This window comes from Carica papaya, chromosome 6 (genome assembly GCF_054855325.1).
Source record: "Carica papaya isolate Zhongbai chromosome 6, ASM5485532v1, whole genome shotgun sequence".
Taxonomy (NCBI): domain Eukaryota; kingdom Viridiplantae; phylum Streptophyta; class Magnoliopsida; order Brassicales; family Caricaceae; genus Carica; species Carica papaya.
The window spans coordinates 26,720,012-26,738,054 of NC_142314.1; the positions used below are offsets into that span (position 1 = coordinate 26,720,012).

The following is an 18,043-nucleotide window of genomic DNA, read 5'->3' on the forward strand; positions in this document are numbered from 1 at the left end:
AATAACAATAATTTTCACAAACGTGACCTTATTTAACAGTAGACTATGAAGAGATTGAGTAAAGATACTAAAAACCAGGTTTCTTATGATGAGATCAGCATATCCTTTTCTGGAATTATGTAATGCATATAGCTTACAAATGATAATGAGAACACCAACATTTCAGAGAAATCAAACACTGTAATTGTTTTTGAGGATAAGATACAATAATATAATGTAAGTAATGAAATAAGTTATTATCTTGCAGAAAAATAAAAATAAAAACTGAAATTAAATTATTTATACCTATGCAATTTAGTCTTAAAAATATGTCTAAACAGACAATATTTTTATTTTTTCCTCCAGATCGTAGACGCACAAAAATCAATACATGAATTACATAAGTAAAAATACCTTCTGCCATCTGGTTCTTCATCATGAGTGCAAAGATTAGGTTACAAATGAATAAAATGACTACCTTTATGAATGTGGACAAGCACTACAAAAATCGAAAACCCCGGCAGGCTATATACAGACATGACAAAATAACCCAAAATGAAGATATCTATTTCAACATATTTCCCCTCTTCAATTCAATTTGCAAAGCAAAAAAATAATTACTTGTGTTGTGGTTTTGTTACTTGTTAGACCATTGGAATTCTATTTCCAAATTCCGTGAGGGCCCACTTTTGCTCTCAGGCAAGAGAGTGTATTCGCCAGCAACAGCTCCCAGCATCACCACCCGATCGATCTGGATGGTTACTTTTCCAAAAGAACTCTACAAAAGTGCAAATCACATGACACCAACTTCATTACAATGCGATAAAAGGATAAATAATGAGAAAAGATAATAGCAACTTATTGTTTTCCTCATTCTAGACCACATATTCACTTTTTGAGTTTACCTTTCCCATTTTACTCTTATTCTTGCATGAGATATGAAGCTTCTGGCCTTTTGGAGGACTCTCAAATGACCATGCAAAGCTCTCATCCCACTCTGGATTAGGGCCAGTTGATACAACCTGAAGGTTTAAAAAGTAAGCACATCCATCCACAATTTCACGGAGAATAAAAACCAAGAAAATGGTAAATCGACCCATAACTATACACAAACAGTGAGAATTTCTATGCATGGACTTGCAACAAGGAAACCTTAGTTTCCTATCTGTTGATGTAATCACTAAATACTATCACAAATGAACAGATGCAAAAGAAAAGCTAAGCTACATTTGGAACAATATAGAATTTATATGAACAGATGCAATAAGTAAGCCACACTTACTATAAAGCACAGTAGGACATTTTAAGTTATTTATAATTTTCATTTGAGTAGGTATAAAAGAATAAGAACCTAAAAAATTAAGAATGAGATCCTTATTCTTTTTACCTTCTTAGAATCACATTTAAGAACCTAATAAGCATCCTGTTATTCATGTTACCACTTACAACAAAGTGATTAAAATTGCTTATAAACATAAAATAAGCAAATCACAAACACTCTCTCTTAGGAAATGATAAAAATTGAGCTCATATGGAATTCCACATAGAGTACTATATGAACTTAATATCATTTTACGTAAGAGTTTCATCATCTTCAAATAAATGTGAATTTGCAAACAAATTCCACATAAATTTTGAATTCATCTCAGACATAGCCTAAACAAAGGAAAATACAGATTTTTGTTTCTTTTCATCAACTTTCCTTTGGAAGATAGATCCACAAATCCAACCTAAATCAAACAAGCAACATCCATCCATTTTCTAATATTTCCCTGTCATTTAGTCCACAGTCACCAGAAAGGAAGAACAATACTTCATAAAATATCCTCAGAGAAATAATCTTCTAATGGTGGGATTACTTAACCCAATTCAAAATGCCCGTCACTGGGTGATGGATCAAGTACCAGTCATCGATTTTTGTAATAGAAGATTAGCTAACAGCCAACTTTTACTATGATATAGAGTTAATTTTGAAGAATTACTTGAACAATATCTTCTCAGTTCACAATAATTAATTCCAATATCCATGACGGAGAAGATCTTTGCCACAATCACAGTAAAAACATAACTGTACAAGACAAAATTTAGTCCAATGTGATCATGAAGTCCTAATCAAATTTTTTTCTAAAAAAAGAAAGGAAAAGGTAATTGTTAATTTCTTAAACAGGCCAAGTTCTTTGTAAAATGAAAAAGAAAATCTTAATTTTGGTCTCTTAACCAGACAAAGAATAACAAATTATGAGTGCACCGTTAAAAAAAGGCCTCTATTTGAGGTCAGCAGTCCATCAGCAAATGAGTTAAACTTCCTAAAATTATATAGCATTCAATTCTCAAAAGACAGTAACAGTTATTTGATGGTTCATATGATCTAAAGAATTAAAGGCTTGTGGTCAACTTCCTGTAAGAAAGTGATTACTGAATCAAATCAATAAACAAATGAATAATGGAAAACACTTTAAACAAAATAGGGGAGAGATACACCTACAGATAGAGAGTATATAAAGAATCAAACCTTGGTTTGCCTCGGTGGAGTGTTTCCAAGTGTAAGCTTGCAATAAACACTAGGGTTTCCAACTGATTGTTTCATATTGTTGCCACGCTTAATTATCACCATCAGTGTCCCTGGCAAACACTGCAGCAGAAACTCTGCCTTCTCCTGGAATCGGGGTGGACCAGACTGGATTAGGTATTGCAGCAAGGGGATGGCATCAGCAGCAGCAACTGATTGAGCCTTGGAAACTTCAGCTGGGCACGCTGACCAAGCTTGTCTGAGAAGAAAAAGTGCATCCAAGGCAGCCTCTTGAGTTGCCTCTGAGCCCGTCTTGAGGGAAGTAACCAGGTGGGGTATGCTAAGTGTTGCAGGCTCTGTGGCTCTTAAACGTGGGAAATTACTAAATAGAGCATTTAGAGCTTTCAAATATTCCTCATTCACAGTTCCAGTGGCCCACAAATCCTTTTCAATAGCAGCTGCAAGGCCAGAAATGAGCTTATAGACAATGGAGTAGATATAAAATTGAATGCCAATCGTCAAAACTATGAAACTACAGATAGTTATCATTCAAAACCAAATGTTAAATAAAATGGTAAACTAAATTCCATTTATTTGAGCCCAGCTCGCTGGCTCCATTATTTAACTGCATGTTTGACGCAGAACAGGACCCTAGAATTAACATATCTTAATATTATGGGGATATTTCTGTAATTACAATATTATGCATTATTAGAAGTATTTAGCTTATTTAGAAGCTACTACCCATAGGCTTATTATTATTATATTTCCTATTTATTTTTTCTTATAAACATATTTCCTATTTATTTAGAATGTTATTTAGGTATTCTCTATTATATGTTTAGATTCCCTAGATGACCTAAAGAATTCCTATTTTAATTGCATTCTAACACCTACAAATACAATATCCTAATTTAACTAGAGAAACTATTCATGTTATACAGATATTGAGTATTGATTTGATTATTGAGATTTGATATTGTTGATAAGCATTTTATGTTAAGTAGTATACTATATTATTTATAGTTCTAATAGTATAATTATATCCTATAATTAGAGTTCAAATAGAATAAAGATAACTACTTTATATATATCTTCTAAATGTAAACAAAACAAAGAATAAAAAATTAAAAATTTATTTTCTCTAATAACTTCATGATGTCAGAGCGCCGGTAAAAAGTTGCAGCCGTACATTCGCAGACGCCGGTAAAAACTGAAGCCGCACATTCGCAGGCGCCGGTAAAAACTGAAGCCGCACATTCGCAGGCGCCGGTAAAAAGTGCAGCCGCACCTTCGAAAGCGCTGGTAATAATATACAACTGCACAACCATAAGGATTGGTAAAAAATTGCAGTTTCACATCTTTAAGTGCCAGTAAAATGGTGCAGCTGCACATCCAGAAACGCTAGTAAAAAATTACAGTCGCACATCAATAGATCCAGGTATAAAAGGCCACACCATTAACTTTTTGTACGCACGTTCAGAGATCTGTCCGGAGAAAACGAGCCAAGCCGACTTTGAGCCGTTTTAGAGCTGAGTCTGAGCTGTTCTAGAGCCGAGTCTGAGTCGTTTTAGAACTAAACCCGAGTCGTTTAGAGCCGAACCATATCTAGTTACGTTTTTTTGCCTCCTTGGTGCAGATAGGAGGTCCATTTTTCATTAATGGGTATTTTTTCTTCTTATTTTTAGCATTCTAAAATGACAAAAACAAAAAAGGTGAGTGTTGCTAGCTTTAATAATCCTTCATTACAAATCAGTCTGGTAAAACTTGATGAAACTAGTTATCTTGTTTGGTCGAAATCTTATTTATTGTTCACCAAATCTAAACGATTGCAGGGTTACATTATTAGTGAGATGAAAAAAAACCATATGTTAGTAGTTTAGAATATAATAGATGGGACTCTGAGAGCTCATTGGTAATGTCATACCTCATAAATTCCATGCAACTCTATATTGTCAGAACATATCTGTTACTTAACACTGCCGAAAAAATATGAAATGCAGTATCTCTTACATATTCACAGATGGGTAATGACGCCTAGATTTATGAACTCCGAAATAAAATTCATGGTATAAAGTAAAGAGAGATGACTATTTCTCAATATTTTTTTGAACTAAATGGATTATGACAGGAGTTAAATTACTATCAAGATTTTCAAGCAGAGTGCCCTGCAAATACAATCAAATTTCAGAAATTGATAGAAAAAGAGCGAATTTATAATTTTTTACCTGATTTGAACACCGAATATGATCAAATACGGGTTCAAGAGCTAGATAAAGATCTTTTTCCTTCATTAGAATAAACTTATGCTTATGTTCAACAAGAAAAGAGTAGAAGAAATGTCATACTTCACATTGCACCAGTTGAGAAAGCTGAATTAGTTACTTAGTTTGATCAATCCAGAGATATATGGAAATGTGACTATTGTGGCAAGCCAAGACACACTACAAAAACTTGTTAAAAGTTGCATGGAAAACCAATTATAGGTCGGGGAGGAAGAAGATGTGGAACCACAAGAGCTCGAGCAAATTTTGTTGAAGCTAGAAAAACACCTGGTTCACCATCCATTAGAGCCTTTTCTACAGAAGAAATTCAAAATCTGAAGCGCCTTATGAGTCAACTTAACTCTCCATCAACTGTTGGCACATTCAATATGGTAAAATCTGGTATTGTTCATTCTATTTTCACTCCTAATAATTGAATCATAAACTCTGCAGCTAACAGACACATGACAGACTCTTCTAAAGAATTCTTAACCTATTCTTCTTGTACTGAAGGGGAAAATGTTCGTATAGCGGATGGGTCATACACCCCCGTGTCAGGAACAAGTTCCATTAATTATACTCCTACTATTACACTATTTTCAGTTTTACATGTGTCTAATTTTTCTGATAATCTTTTATCTATTAGTGCTATAACTAGAGATCTCAACTGTAAAATTGAATTTTTTTCTTAATCATTGCATCTTTCAAGATCTTCAAACCGGGAAGAGGATTGGCACTAGTAGACTGCAAGATGGCTTATATGTCTTAAATAGACATCTGAACTTAATTGGAAATCAAGCAACCATTGGGAATAAAAAAGTCAATATGAAAATATTACAATGGCACCGACGATTGGGACATCATTCCTTTTTTGTTTTAGAAAAATTATATCCTAACTTATTTAAAAAAACTTCTATGGAGTATTTATTTTGTGATGCATGCGAACTTATTAAACATAGAGAAACTCTTATCATTTGAGTAATAATAGAAGTATTGATCATTTTAAGACTATTCACTCTAATGTATGGGGACCTACTCAGAATACCTCTCTTTCTGGTCATAGATAGTTTGTTAATTTTATTAACTGTTGTATTAGATTAACATAGATTTATCTGTTAAAAACAAAAAGTGATATATTTTCATGTTTTCAATATTTCCACAAAATGATATGCACACAGTTTGATGGTAAAGTTAAAATTCTGCGAACTGGCAATGATACAGAATATATGAATAGTGGGTTTCGTGCCTACTTGGAGTCAAATGGGATAATTCATCAAATAAGTTGTGCCTACACTAGTGAACAAAATGGGATTGTTAAAAGAAAAAATAGACACATACTATAAATAACTTGGTCATTAATATTTACCATGAATCTACCAAAGAGTTGCTGGGAAGATGCAGTTCTCTTAGCTGTCTATCTTATCAATAGAATGTATTTACGAATCCTGAATTTTAAAAGTTCTATGGAGGTTTTGTAAGGAAAAAATTCTTACATTGTTCCCCTAAAAAGTGTTTGGATGCGTGTGATTTGTTCATGCTAGAAATGTAGATAAACTAGAACCTAGAGCTCTTAAGTGTGTATTTGTTGGATATTCTTCTACCCAAAAAGGCTATAAGTGTTATCATCCACTATCTAGAAAATACTTTGTAACTATGGATGTTACCTTTAGGGAGAATGAGTCTTACTTCAACTCAAACCCAACACCTCTTCAGGGGGAGAGTGAGAAGGAAGAAGTGAAACCAAATTGGGTAACGATTGAGAATTATATTCAGGGGAGAATTCTATTACAGAAAGTCTTAATCAAGAAAATAATGTTGGATATCTAGATAAATCAGACTTGAAAAGATATTCAAGGAGAGAGAAGTATGAAAAAGTCATTATGCAGTCTGTCCCAGGTCAAGAATCTTCTTTAGTTTCAGAAGATACTGATGAGTTATATTTCTCTTGTGATTTATTAGATAAACCTATTGCTATTAGAAAGGGAACGAGAACTTGTACCAAAGCACCTTATATCTAACTTTACTTCCTATGACACTCGATCTCCCTCCTATAGAGTCTTTATCTTGTCTGTTTCCTCTGTGTCTATTCTACAGGATTTGAGAGAAGCTCTAAAAGATCCCAAGTGGAAGAAAGTCATGATTGAAGAAATGAGAACATTGATAAAGAATGAAACATGGGAACTTGTTTTACCTCCATAGGGAAAGAAGATACTTGGTTGCAAATGGGTGTTCACTGTAAAACACAAAGCAAACAGATCGATCGAAATGCACAAAACTAGATTGGTGGCTAAAGGATTTATTCAGATTTATGGGATTAACTATCAAGAGACATTTGCACTTGTTGCGAAGATGAACACAATTATAATACTTTTGTCTTGTGCAGTTAACCTTGATCGAGATTTACAGCAGTTTGATGTAAAAAATGTATTCCTCCATGGAAACTTAGAGAAATTGGTGTACATGAAAATTCCACATGGATGTAAAGATGAAATGATGTAAGGAAAAGTTTGTCAATTAAAAAAGACTTTATATGGATTGAAACAATCTCCAAGCGCATGGTTTGAATGGTTTAGAACAATTATGATCTCTTTTGGATATCAACAAAGCAATGCGGATCATATCTTATTTATTAAACATCGTGAGGGTCAAGTCACTCTTCTCATTATTTATGTGGATGATATTGTGGTGACTGCAGACGATACAAAGGAGATGGCTCGGTTGAAGGAACTTCTGGTTCAAGAGTTTGAAATAAAAAATTTAGAAACATTACAATACTTCTTGGGGATTGAAATTGTCAGATCCAATAAAGGAATCTTCATTTCTCAAAGGAAGTATATCTTAAACTTACTAAAAGAGACTAGTATGATGGACTGCAAACCGGCAAAATCACTTATTTAGAGCAACCACAAATTGCAAGCAGGTAGTGGTACATCAGTTGACTTGGGAATATAACAGAGACTAGTTAGAAGACTCATTTATCTCTCACATACCAGACCCGATATAGCATATACTGTTAGTCTTGTGAGCCAGTACATGCATGATCCTCGTGAGATTCATTTACATGTTGTCTTTCGCATATTACGATATCTGAAATCTGCATCAGAAAAAGGTCTACTCTTTTTTAAGCATGATCATCTTAAAATAGAAGCATTTACAGATGCCGATTGGGCTGGTTCCTTAGATAATAGAAGATCAACTACAGGGTACTGCACACTTGTAGGAGGCAACTTAGGCACATAGAAAAAGTAAGAAACAAAGTGTGGTTGCTCACTTCAGTGCTGAGGCAGAATATAGAGCAATGGCCCAAGGAGTATGTGAAGTACTATGGTTGTAAAAGCTAATGAGGGAGTTAAAACTGCTTGAAAATGAGAAACTATCTCTGTTTTGTGACAATAAATCAGCAATTAACATTGCTCATAATCCAGTTCAACATGACAGGACAAAATATGTTGAGATTGATAGACATTTTACAAAAGAGAAGATGGTTAGTGGCTCTTTATGCTTATATCATGTATCTTCTGACGACCAAGTGACTGACATTTTCACTAAAAGACTATGCAACAAATCTCTTCAAATGTTGATTTGCAAGTTGGGCATGTGTGATATTTTTGCACCAACTTGAGGGGGAGTGTTGATAAGAATTTTATGTTAAGTAGAATACTATATTATTTATAGTTCTAATAATATAATTATATCTTATAATTAAAGTTCAAATAGAATAAGGATAACTAATCTATATATATCTTCTAAATGTAAACAAAATAATGAATAAAAAATTACAAGTTTATTTTGTCTAAAGACTTCAGATAACTCTGATCTTCTTGTTCTTAATGAAGTTTCTCTAAGTATTGTATTCAAGCTTTGTTTGTTCTATATTAATGTTTCTGTCGTGTCATTCCATAGATCATATAAGAGAAAAGAGATCCTACTGAAGAAAAGGAATAATGGCTCATAAATTTAAAACAAATACCAATGACCGTAATGCACTAGTACGTCAACAACAAGAAGAGAGTACAAGACAGGCCTTTCTTAAAATTGGTCAAGAGTTCTGCTTCATCTTGCTTACCTTCAGAGAACCATTAGGAACGTTTTCTTTTCTTAACATATTCTAAGGTGATACATGGGGATGAAAATATCTATGCATCTTTTTATAGAAATTCAACTCTAAAATATGGACTTATTGTTCAACTCTTGAAGTAACATGTACTGTTATTAGTCTACTAATGAAGAGTTCACTAAGAAAGTAGTGCCTGCAGGAAAATTCCACTTCCCAAGATACTGACCTTGTCAAACTTACATACTAAATTTCATGAAAAATTCTGGTACTTAGTGCAACTGATATGCAAGTTAAAGGTAAATACAAATGAAGGAGCAAAGGTTTTGAAAGAGTAATTTTTAATGAGCTACTGCTGAAAATTTTGAAGCAAATCAAACCACGAAGCAAAGAAACTTATAAAACCAAAAAAGAAAATATATGTATAGGGATCAACAGTAAAACAAAAATATATTCTTCTTAAATCAACGAAAGCAGACTCGAAACACGAAATAGAGGTATTACCAGTTATTGCCCTAACTGTTTCACTTGAGGCATACTCTTGAATTGTATGATTAGAGAAGAGAAGTTTAATGAACATTGCTGCCTGAACAGAGGTCTCTGGATCACTAGAACCAATCAGATCTAAGACAACCTGTACACCACCAGCCTCTGCAACAGCTCTCTTATTTGATCGGCTGTACATCACAAGATTTTGCAGAGCACATATAGCTACAACCTTCATTTCTTCAGTAGGCTGCTCTTCGAGCACATTAACTAGGGCACGACAGGCTGAAACAGCATCAGCACTTCGAGCAAGGGACTCATTTTGGAATAGATCACCAAGGGCCAAAGTTGCCAGTAGCCTTGCCTGCTGGGCTTGTGTTTGTGGATCCAAAAGGTACTGGGATAATGGCAAGATGGCGGATTTAGTTGCTTTTGATTCTCTAATCTTCACATTATTGAGCAACACTTCCAGCAATCTTGCTGCTGTTTCCTCACACTGATGACCCCTGAGGAGTTCAAGAAGAGCTTCAATGGCTCCACTTTCAGCCATAGCCTCAGCACTGGTTCCATCATCACTTTCTAACACCAGAAGAGCATTCAAGGCACCAATCACTGTGCCTTCTGAGCCAGACCGGAGCAACCTCACCAGCACAGCAACAGGAACTTCCAAATAAAATTCAGAACTAAATTGCAGAATACAGGCCAAAACAGAGGCAGCAGACTCCCACAATGCGTGAGGAAGTGAAGGATCAGCTTGCAGTATCACTTTGGACAGCTCACTAACACCACCCTCTTTTGCAATTTCATTTGGCCATGTTAGAGCAATGCTAACAAGTGCTTTCACAGCTCTCTGCTGCAATATGTGAATGCCAGATCCAAGAACTCGCATGAGGGGACCAATCACATGTTGTGTGACTGGATCTTTTTGAAGATGTTCTTCCAACAGTAGATGTGACAGAAGCTCAGCTGCCAATTGTTGTACCACTGGAGCTGGGGAATCAAGCAGGGGAATAAGTGGCTCAATAGCTTGGTGTGATGTAAGTGTGTAGTCAGCACGACATTGCGCATGTTCAAGAATATTTACAAGAACCTGTAGTGCACTATGCTGTCCTTCAGGCCCAAACTCAGGCCTTGAAAGTAAAAGAAAAAGGGGCTCAACCATTTTAGCAGCAGATGGTCCCTTAGCAATGGTAGCATTATTTGTCAGTATACGGAGCAACTCTGCAAATGCAGCACAGAGAAAATCCGGGGCTTCATGGAGGATATCAAGTATGCTTTCGATTACTCCAGCTTTCACCATTTCCATTTTACAAGCAGGCCTGTCCTTCCCTAACTTCACAAGAGCCCGGGAAATAGCCTCATGAAGTACATAATTCCTACCATAGAGAAGGCCAACCAGAGGAATAACTGCACCATGTGCGGCAACTAGTTCTGCAAGTTGCTCATCATCAACTAGTTTATCCAAGGCACGTACAACTGACTGCTGAGCAGGGCTGACCTCAGTTACAAGGAGAGAGACCAGAGGCTCAACACAGCGTGCAGCAGCAACTGTGGACCTAATTCTTGTATTTCCAAAAAGAACACAACATAACTCTGCAGCATCTCCCTTCAGCTCTGTCGAGCAATTTGAAGAAAGGATCCTACAAAGGACATCCACTGCGTTCATTTCAACATCTGCAACTGCAAGGGCTCTTGATGGGTTTTCACTCAATAATCCAACCAAAGCAGCGATAGCAGCATGCTGCTCTCTCTCTGAACCAGTATTAAGAATCTCCACCAGGGGTTGGACTGCTTGTCTAGAAGTTTCTGCATTTCTAATATGGTCAGCAGAAAACAAGCTCTCCAAAGCTTTAGCAGCACTATACCTGGCACCTCTTCCTCCTAGACGTAAAACAGCAACAAGTTGACTTACAGCACCATATGCTGATTCATGTCTACGAATTTCAGCACTACTAAATAGGATCCCTAAAAGATCAGTAGCAGCTTCCTCAGTTGCGTCCTGTGGACCAAGAGAAAGATATTTGGTCAATGCCTCCAATGCACCTGATTCTACCATAACAACCTTGTTTGATGGACAGTCTTTTGCAAGTTGAGTTAAAAGCCCAAGTGCAAGAAAAGGTGCACCAGGACGATCCGGAATTGGCTTCAGTAGATCAACCAGGGCAGGTATTGCTTTCCGAGAGGTAGCTCCAATCCTAATGTCTTCAACTCTGAACAACCTCTCAAGAGCAACTTGATCTGGATAGTGCACCAAAGCAAACTCCTCTGACAACTCCAGGAGGTCTTGTATATCAACATCAGCACAGCCAAGTAGGGAGATTAGTCCGCCTGCAGCACCAGAATTTGCAACAGACAGGAGAGTTCCCCTACTGCCATTACAGACTAAGCTGGCTATTGCTTGTGCAGCAAAATATCTGTTTGCTGAATCCTCTGACTTCAGAAGATTTGACAATACTGGGATGGATTTCATGGTTGCATGTGCTCGTATTATATCTCTATCTTGAAACAAAATTGCTAACAGTAAAGCACAAATCCATATGCTGCTATCTTCTCCAAAATCAATCTGCAGAGTATCACAAAGCAAAAAGGTTTAATAATTATAGAAGGCCAATCAAATTTCCTTTATACAACAGGAAACAAAATGTTCATAATGCTAATGTTGCAACACCAAGTGTTTCATAATTTCTACTCCTACTCAGTCCATTATCAACAAACATTATGCGAAAGAAATCTGAATACCTGGGAGTATTGTGCAAAACAATTACTGATTCTTTCAGTAAGAACTTCAACTGCTCCAGCCTCCAAAATTGTGACTTTACTTTTTTCATCATGACAAGCAAGAAGAGAGAGAAGCCATATAGCTAAGTTGACACCAGAAATAACTGTTGTTCCAATACCAGATTCACTGTTTCTGCCTTCCTCTTCTTCTTTAGCATGCCTACAGATACTAATGGTCTCTTTTTCATCACTTCCCTGGCTCCCCAAAGAAGTGCGTGTAGAATTAAGCATCCCAACAAGAGATTGAATAAGGTGGGTACATAAGTTTGATTCATTAAGATCTTCCACTACCCTCTGGTGATTAACTTTTGCAGCACATATAATAAGGGCAGCTCCTCCAATTTTAACCTTTGAGTTTGCTGAACTGATCACCCTTTTAGCAGTTGAGGCTATACATCCAGAGGCACTAGTAACTGTTTCTCCTAAAACAACAGGCTGATCTCGACAAAGGCAAGACAATATCTCAATAGCCTTATCCTGCAATAAGGGAGTTGCATCAGCAATAGATGAAACTATAGGAGATATGCTTTTTGGAAATTCAGCTAGAACAGCCCATGCTGGTTTTATCTTCCCACTGGCCCCCTCTGATCTTGACAGAATAGCAAGTGCATCTAGTGCCTCCGACATAGCAATAGATCCACCTCTGACAGATTCAAGGAAAGATATCAAAGCAAGAACTGTTCCAGAACGGTTTACACAATCAGTTAAGGCATAATCAATTCTGCGAGAGTGAAGCAGACGAGCGATTGCTGCAGCTGCATGGGTCTTTCCAGAGACTGAGCCTTCGCGTAAAACCCTAGTGGCAGGAAAAATAATTTCTTCAGCAATAGCTCTTTCTGACACTTCAGCATCCAAAATAAGATTAGCCAGAGCGCATGTTGCCTGCTCTGCAACTTCGAGAGCTGGAGAGTTAGCAAGCACAACTAAGGGAGACAATGCATCTCGGGCAACAGCAGCCACATCTCGGTTCTCCTTAATTGAAAGAAAAATTGCAGCAAGGCAACGGGAGGATTCTACCAAGATGTTATCTGACTCAACATTCAGCAGCTTCATGACTGAGCAAAGGGTTTTAACAGCAATACTACTTTCACGCAGATCCTTCCTGTTTTGATAAATAGCAGAAAGGGCAAATGCTGACTTAGACTGAGTTTCTTCCTTAGTCGAGCTCAATATTTTAATCATTGTCTCAATTGCATCATTTGCTGCACTGCCTTCACGCAATATATCATTGAAGGGAACCACAGAAAGCATACTTTTCAAAGCATCCAAAATGTAGACTTTAGACTCGGGTAAGTCACTGGTTAATAAAGCAGTAAGCTGGCTAATGGTTGCAGTATCAGATTTATGAATTAAATGGTTCAATGTCTTGGCTGCAATTTCCTTCCCATTAGGGCTTCCATTCTTCAGAAGCCATAATAACGCAGGAACAGCATCAGCACTTTCAACGCATGCACGTATATCTTCGCTGTGATTGCATAAGTTTCTAAGGATTGTTGCAGAATCTTCCTTGGCTTTAGGAGACCCTGTCTCCAGAATTTGAACAAGCGGAGGTATACCACCAGCAGCAGTAATAGCCCATTTACTTTCATCATTTTCATTAGATAGAAGACACAGTAATGCAACTGCACATTCTTGTTGTTGTTCTGATGAAAGTCCAAGAAGAGATATCAACAGCTGAACTCCCTCACGGCCTTGAAGTGCAGACCAGAGACTGCCCTCATTGTTACAAAGTGTCAAAAGCGCTCTTATAAGATCATCTTGAACTTCATTGGTTGCCATTGTGATCAGACCAACAAGCAGACGCTTTGCATCAGAGTTGGCAAGTTTAATTGAGAGTATTGCATTCCCATACAAACTGGCAAGGGCTTCTATTGTACGTTCTTGCACAAGAAATGGCAGGCGAGGTTTGAACTGCTTGACTAATGTTTGCTCAATAACCAGAGGATCTGATGCTCTCATAGATTCAGCTTTGCTATCATATATCATCAGAGCCGATGCTAAAGCCCCAAGGGTGTCAGCAGTCTGAGCAGGTGAAGAACACGATTCAAGGCTTTGACCAAGGCTTGATATGACATATGACAACCCACCAGAAATATTTGCAAGGGCACACATGGCATTCTCTTGCAATGCTTGGGCATATTCACCTTGCATGAATTCTTTTGAAGGAGCTATTGTAGCATTGATTAAAGCAGGAATTCCATTAGAGTTCGCTATCTCACGTCTTGCTTCTTTACTCTGGGCAGAAAGAGACTTAAGGGCACCTGCAGCTTCTGCTCTCACTGAGGCTTCATTACCAGTTCCTAACAACTTGAGGAGTTGCTTTGTAGCCTCTGCAGCCAAGACCCTAGTGCACATAGATGCATCCTCCATCATCATATATGCAAGAAGAAAGCATACATTAGCCTGTGTGCCTGACTGTCCAATTGGGAGCAACTTCACAAGTATATCCACCCCTCCAGCTTGTACTGTTTTAGACCAAAATCCCTCGGTGCTGCTGGAGAGATTCTTCAGTGCTCCAGTCAACAAGCTATCAACCAGATTTCCAGACTTGAGGCCATTTTGTAGCTGATCCCAGAGCACTGGCACAACTCCTTCCGTTGAAAAAATTTTGGAGCCAACATGATCCTTTGCACCACCTTGAGAAACAGCATAAATTGTCTTTGCGGCTGCAATTTGACCATCCGGTGAGCTGGACTTAAGGAGACCCAGCAAAGGGGGAATGCATCCTCCAAGCAAGACTTTTACCCTCAATTCATTCTCCTTACAAAGCGAGCCTAAAACAGTAGCAGCTTGTATCTTCACACCAAGTGACCCTGATCGGAGAAGAGAAACAAGTACTGGAACAGCTTGAGAGTGAGATCCAACAGCACTGAAAGCTTTTTCACGTGTATTAATAAGTTCCAGCAACTGCTTCAAGGAATATTCTTTCTCTTGCACAGAAGAGGAACTCTGCCGCAACTGTTCAATGCATTGTGCAACACTTGCTAATGTTCCATCTGGATCCTCCACACTGCTGCTAGTACGCTCTCTGCAAGTCATTTTACAGTAACTTAAGCTAGAACTGCATCCTTTTGGATGTTACGAAAATACTCTTATAAATAACCTAGTATTGAATTTTAGATAACCCTGATAAAGTCAACATTGTAGAAATTTTTTACCAATAAACAAATTCACCTACAAGTAGAGAGAGAGAGAGAGAAAGAGCATAAATTTAAAATACGACCACAAAAAGATTTTAAATATATAAACTGTAACTTGAAAACAAAAATTTTTATCAGCAAGCAATTCCAAGACTGAGGTACTTGAGCATTATTATCTCAAATCCCTATTGGACCTCATATCCTTCATATAGTCCATGCAGTTTTCAGATTTGGTTTTTTCTTTTTCCGAAAAAGGATCAGTCCGAAGAGTAAATAGAGGAGAGAAGAAAGAGCATAAACTTCTCTGAAAGATTGAACAAAGAAATTTGAGATGGACAATTAATCATCCAAAGAATAAAGGCAGGGAAGTAGTTTCAGCTTTTGCAATGTAAGTGGTTAATGCCTAAAGTTGTGCATAGTTCCAGCTGAAAATTTCTACCGAAAAAAGCTTGCATCTACCTCAAACCCATCTTTACGACTGAATGTGGAGTTGCGGGCTCAGATTCTTGAAGTTTTGGATCTCCATTTTTGTCCTGGAATTTGAGAAGACATAAACAAAAAAAAGTCAGTAAGCCTAAAAGAAATTATCAACAGCGTTAACAAAACATGGAAAGCATTTCAATAAATTATTGGCTTGCTAAATGATCCATAATAGATTCTAAAAATAGATGTAATTTTGTATTCATTCCCGAATGGGTGGTAAAGAGGGACAGCCAACTTTCTCAGATCTAAGTCCTGAGAAAATTGGTAAACCATAATAAAAGGTGTGCCAAAAGCCATAGTCTTCTTGAAATAATATTATACAGCAAAGTACTCGAAAGTTCAGTTCTAGAGAAAAGTTAACTAGGTAAATAACATTTTCCGGCTGAAGCTAATAATTCCAACATTTAAAACCGAGTACAGTGACTTGAAAGATCACAGAAAAAGAAAGAAAGAAAAGTTGAAATTTGATAAAAGAAGAACATCTTGATTAGTTTTCATTAAGGAAGCAACTGAGAAGATAAAAATAGAAATGCAACAACAGTTTTTTTTTAAATAAAAAAAAGCAACAACAGTGAAAAGAAGTAAATTTGGAAATTTAATAAAGAGACCAAACAAATACATTATAAACAGTAGCATTATCCTAAAGTTTAGCAATGCTATTGCATCATAACATGCATAAGAGCAATGGTGGAGTTTCAATCGCACATTAGGAACTTTGACTGCATCTAAGGGGAAAATTGCCTCTGGGATGCCTATGGCATATTTGCTTTCCAAATTACTATAGAGGTATTTCTTTAGTTATGTTTAAAGATTTGCTTGGCTTGCATTTTGTTTTTAAATTAAAGTCAAGCTTCAGTGATATGAATGGGAACAATTAGATCTAGAACATCTAATATAAACTAAGCACTCAGTGTTTTACAAGGAGCACTTTGAAGTCTCTTCAACAAATTTTTATTGGTGCATTACTCAGGGCTAAGTCAATAAAATCTACTGAAAATGAATGAAATCAGCCAAATTACCGTCTCACTGGTGGCAAGGCTGCTGCCATTGCTGGCAGAAAACCTCCAAGCCAGTGTAGTCGCCATCTTCACTTGACTTCAAGATTGCGGAAATAAAATTGATCCAGAACCCTGCCCCACTCCAGATCTACTCTAGCACAGAGTTAAAACATCAAAGCCCCTGCCAAATAACGAAACGTCAGACAAACTGTTAACTATAATATCAGATAAATACAGATCAGACGGAAATCACTCCAATTAGATATAATTCATCTTAATCAAACCAAAACCACATCAAAGAGAAAGAGGAACTCAATGCGTTCAACAGCAATGACGACAATTAAAGCAGGTCATATGCAAAAAAAAAAAAAAAATGCTACGTCAGTGAATCACTCGAAATTTACGGCTCTACCCTACTAGATCAATTCTGCTGCCATAATATGCCAGTAAATAATTAATTCACCAGCACCGGAAACAAAACACAGAATGTCACAACTGGATATCTGGAGAAGAAAATGAAGAAAGAATTCCGATGTCATAGGGCCTTCATCCGATTTATCAGAAACCAAATAAAGGCCTATCAATAAGAAAGCCGAGTCTCAGCAAAGCTAAGTTGAATTTCGAGAAAATTAACTAAAAAACAACAGATCAAACAGCGAGCAATGGCAACATCAATTGGTCTGAGCTCACCGATAGTAAATCTTAGAAATTCAATTGAAAATGTGAAGAAAATGCACGAATCCAAAAAGAGCTTTAGAAGAATCTAAGAAAAGAAAGGCGAAATCACAACCTCAGATTTCGCGGGAACGACAATCTTCATCAATGCAAGTGAGCTACAAGATCTAACAGAGAGGGAGAGAAACGTTGGGACTGACCTTTCAAAGAATAAGAAATGAAGCGCGGCCAGTGCATCCACTGATTTCGTAGAAAAGAAGCGAAAATGGAGAAGAGATAACGGAGATTTTTAATCGAATTTCTTTTTGGTCCTGTTCGGATTCCGAAACGAGAATTACGTTTTCATAGATACTGAGAGAGAGAGAGAGAGAGAGAGAGAGAGAGAGAGAGAGAGTCAAGTTTTTGTGTTGGTAGGGTGTGTTTTCAGTTCACAGTGGATTCTAGCTGGACCACCGACAAATTTAAAGCCGGCTCGGCTCGGCTTTTACATCGTTAAAATAATAATAATAAAATCTTTTTTAAAGCCGGCTCGGCTCGGCTTTTGCACGATTAAAATAATAACAATAAAATCTTGTTTTATTGCTTTTAATCAACTCTTTATAAAATTGTATTTTAACAATTAATATATTTTTATTTTTGAAAAAATAAAGAATATAAATAATAAATGCATTTTATGG

At 36.9% G+C, this 18,043-nt stretch overlaps 1 protein-coding gene across 2 annotated transcripts; it reads right to left on the reverse strand.

The window, feature by feature from the left end:
- Window positions 1–252: 252 nt before the first annotated feature.
- On the reverse strand, window positions 253–17,752 carry CSI1 (binding protein). Of its 2 annotated transcripts, none has more exons than XM_088206740.1 (8): window positions 17,567–17,752; window positions 16,713–16,872; window positions 15,670–15,743; window positions 12,032–15,098; window positions 9,311–11,855; window positions 2,492–2,946; window positions 885–1,001; window positions 253–757 (listed from the first exon to the last, which is right to left on the reverse strand). In XM_088206740.1, exons 2-8 carry the CDS (start codon window positions 16,776–16,778, stop codon window positions 617–619), a joined length of 6,465 nt encoding a protein of 2,154 aa, XP_088062866.1. In that variant the 5' UTR covers window positions 16,779–16,872; window positions 17,567–17,752; the 3' UTR covers window positions 253–616. The 2 variants fall into 2 exon arrangements, with proteins under 2 accessions (XP_088062866.1, XP_021912760.2); XM_022057068.2 differs by having other exon boundaries at window positions 17,482–17,752.
- Window positions 17,753–18,043: the final 291 nt, after the last annotated feature.

Excerpts from the sequence above, each read along its gene's own strand:
- CSI1 (XM_088206740.1), bottom strand. The coding sequence starts at position 16,778 with ATGGCGACTACACTGGCTTGGAGGTTTTCTGCCAGCAATGGCAGCAGC. Across the intron at positions 15,099-15,669 it reads GTCGTAAAGATGGGTTTGAG|AGAGCGTACTAGCAGCAGTG; the intron begins GTAGATGCAAGC and ends AATGACTTGCAG. Across the intron at positions 11,856-12,031 it reads GTTTTGCACAATACTCCCAG|ATTGATTTTGGAGAAGATAG; the intron begins GTATTCAGATTT and ends GATACTCTGCAG.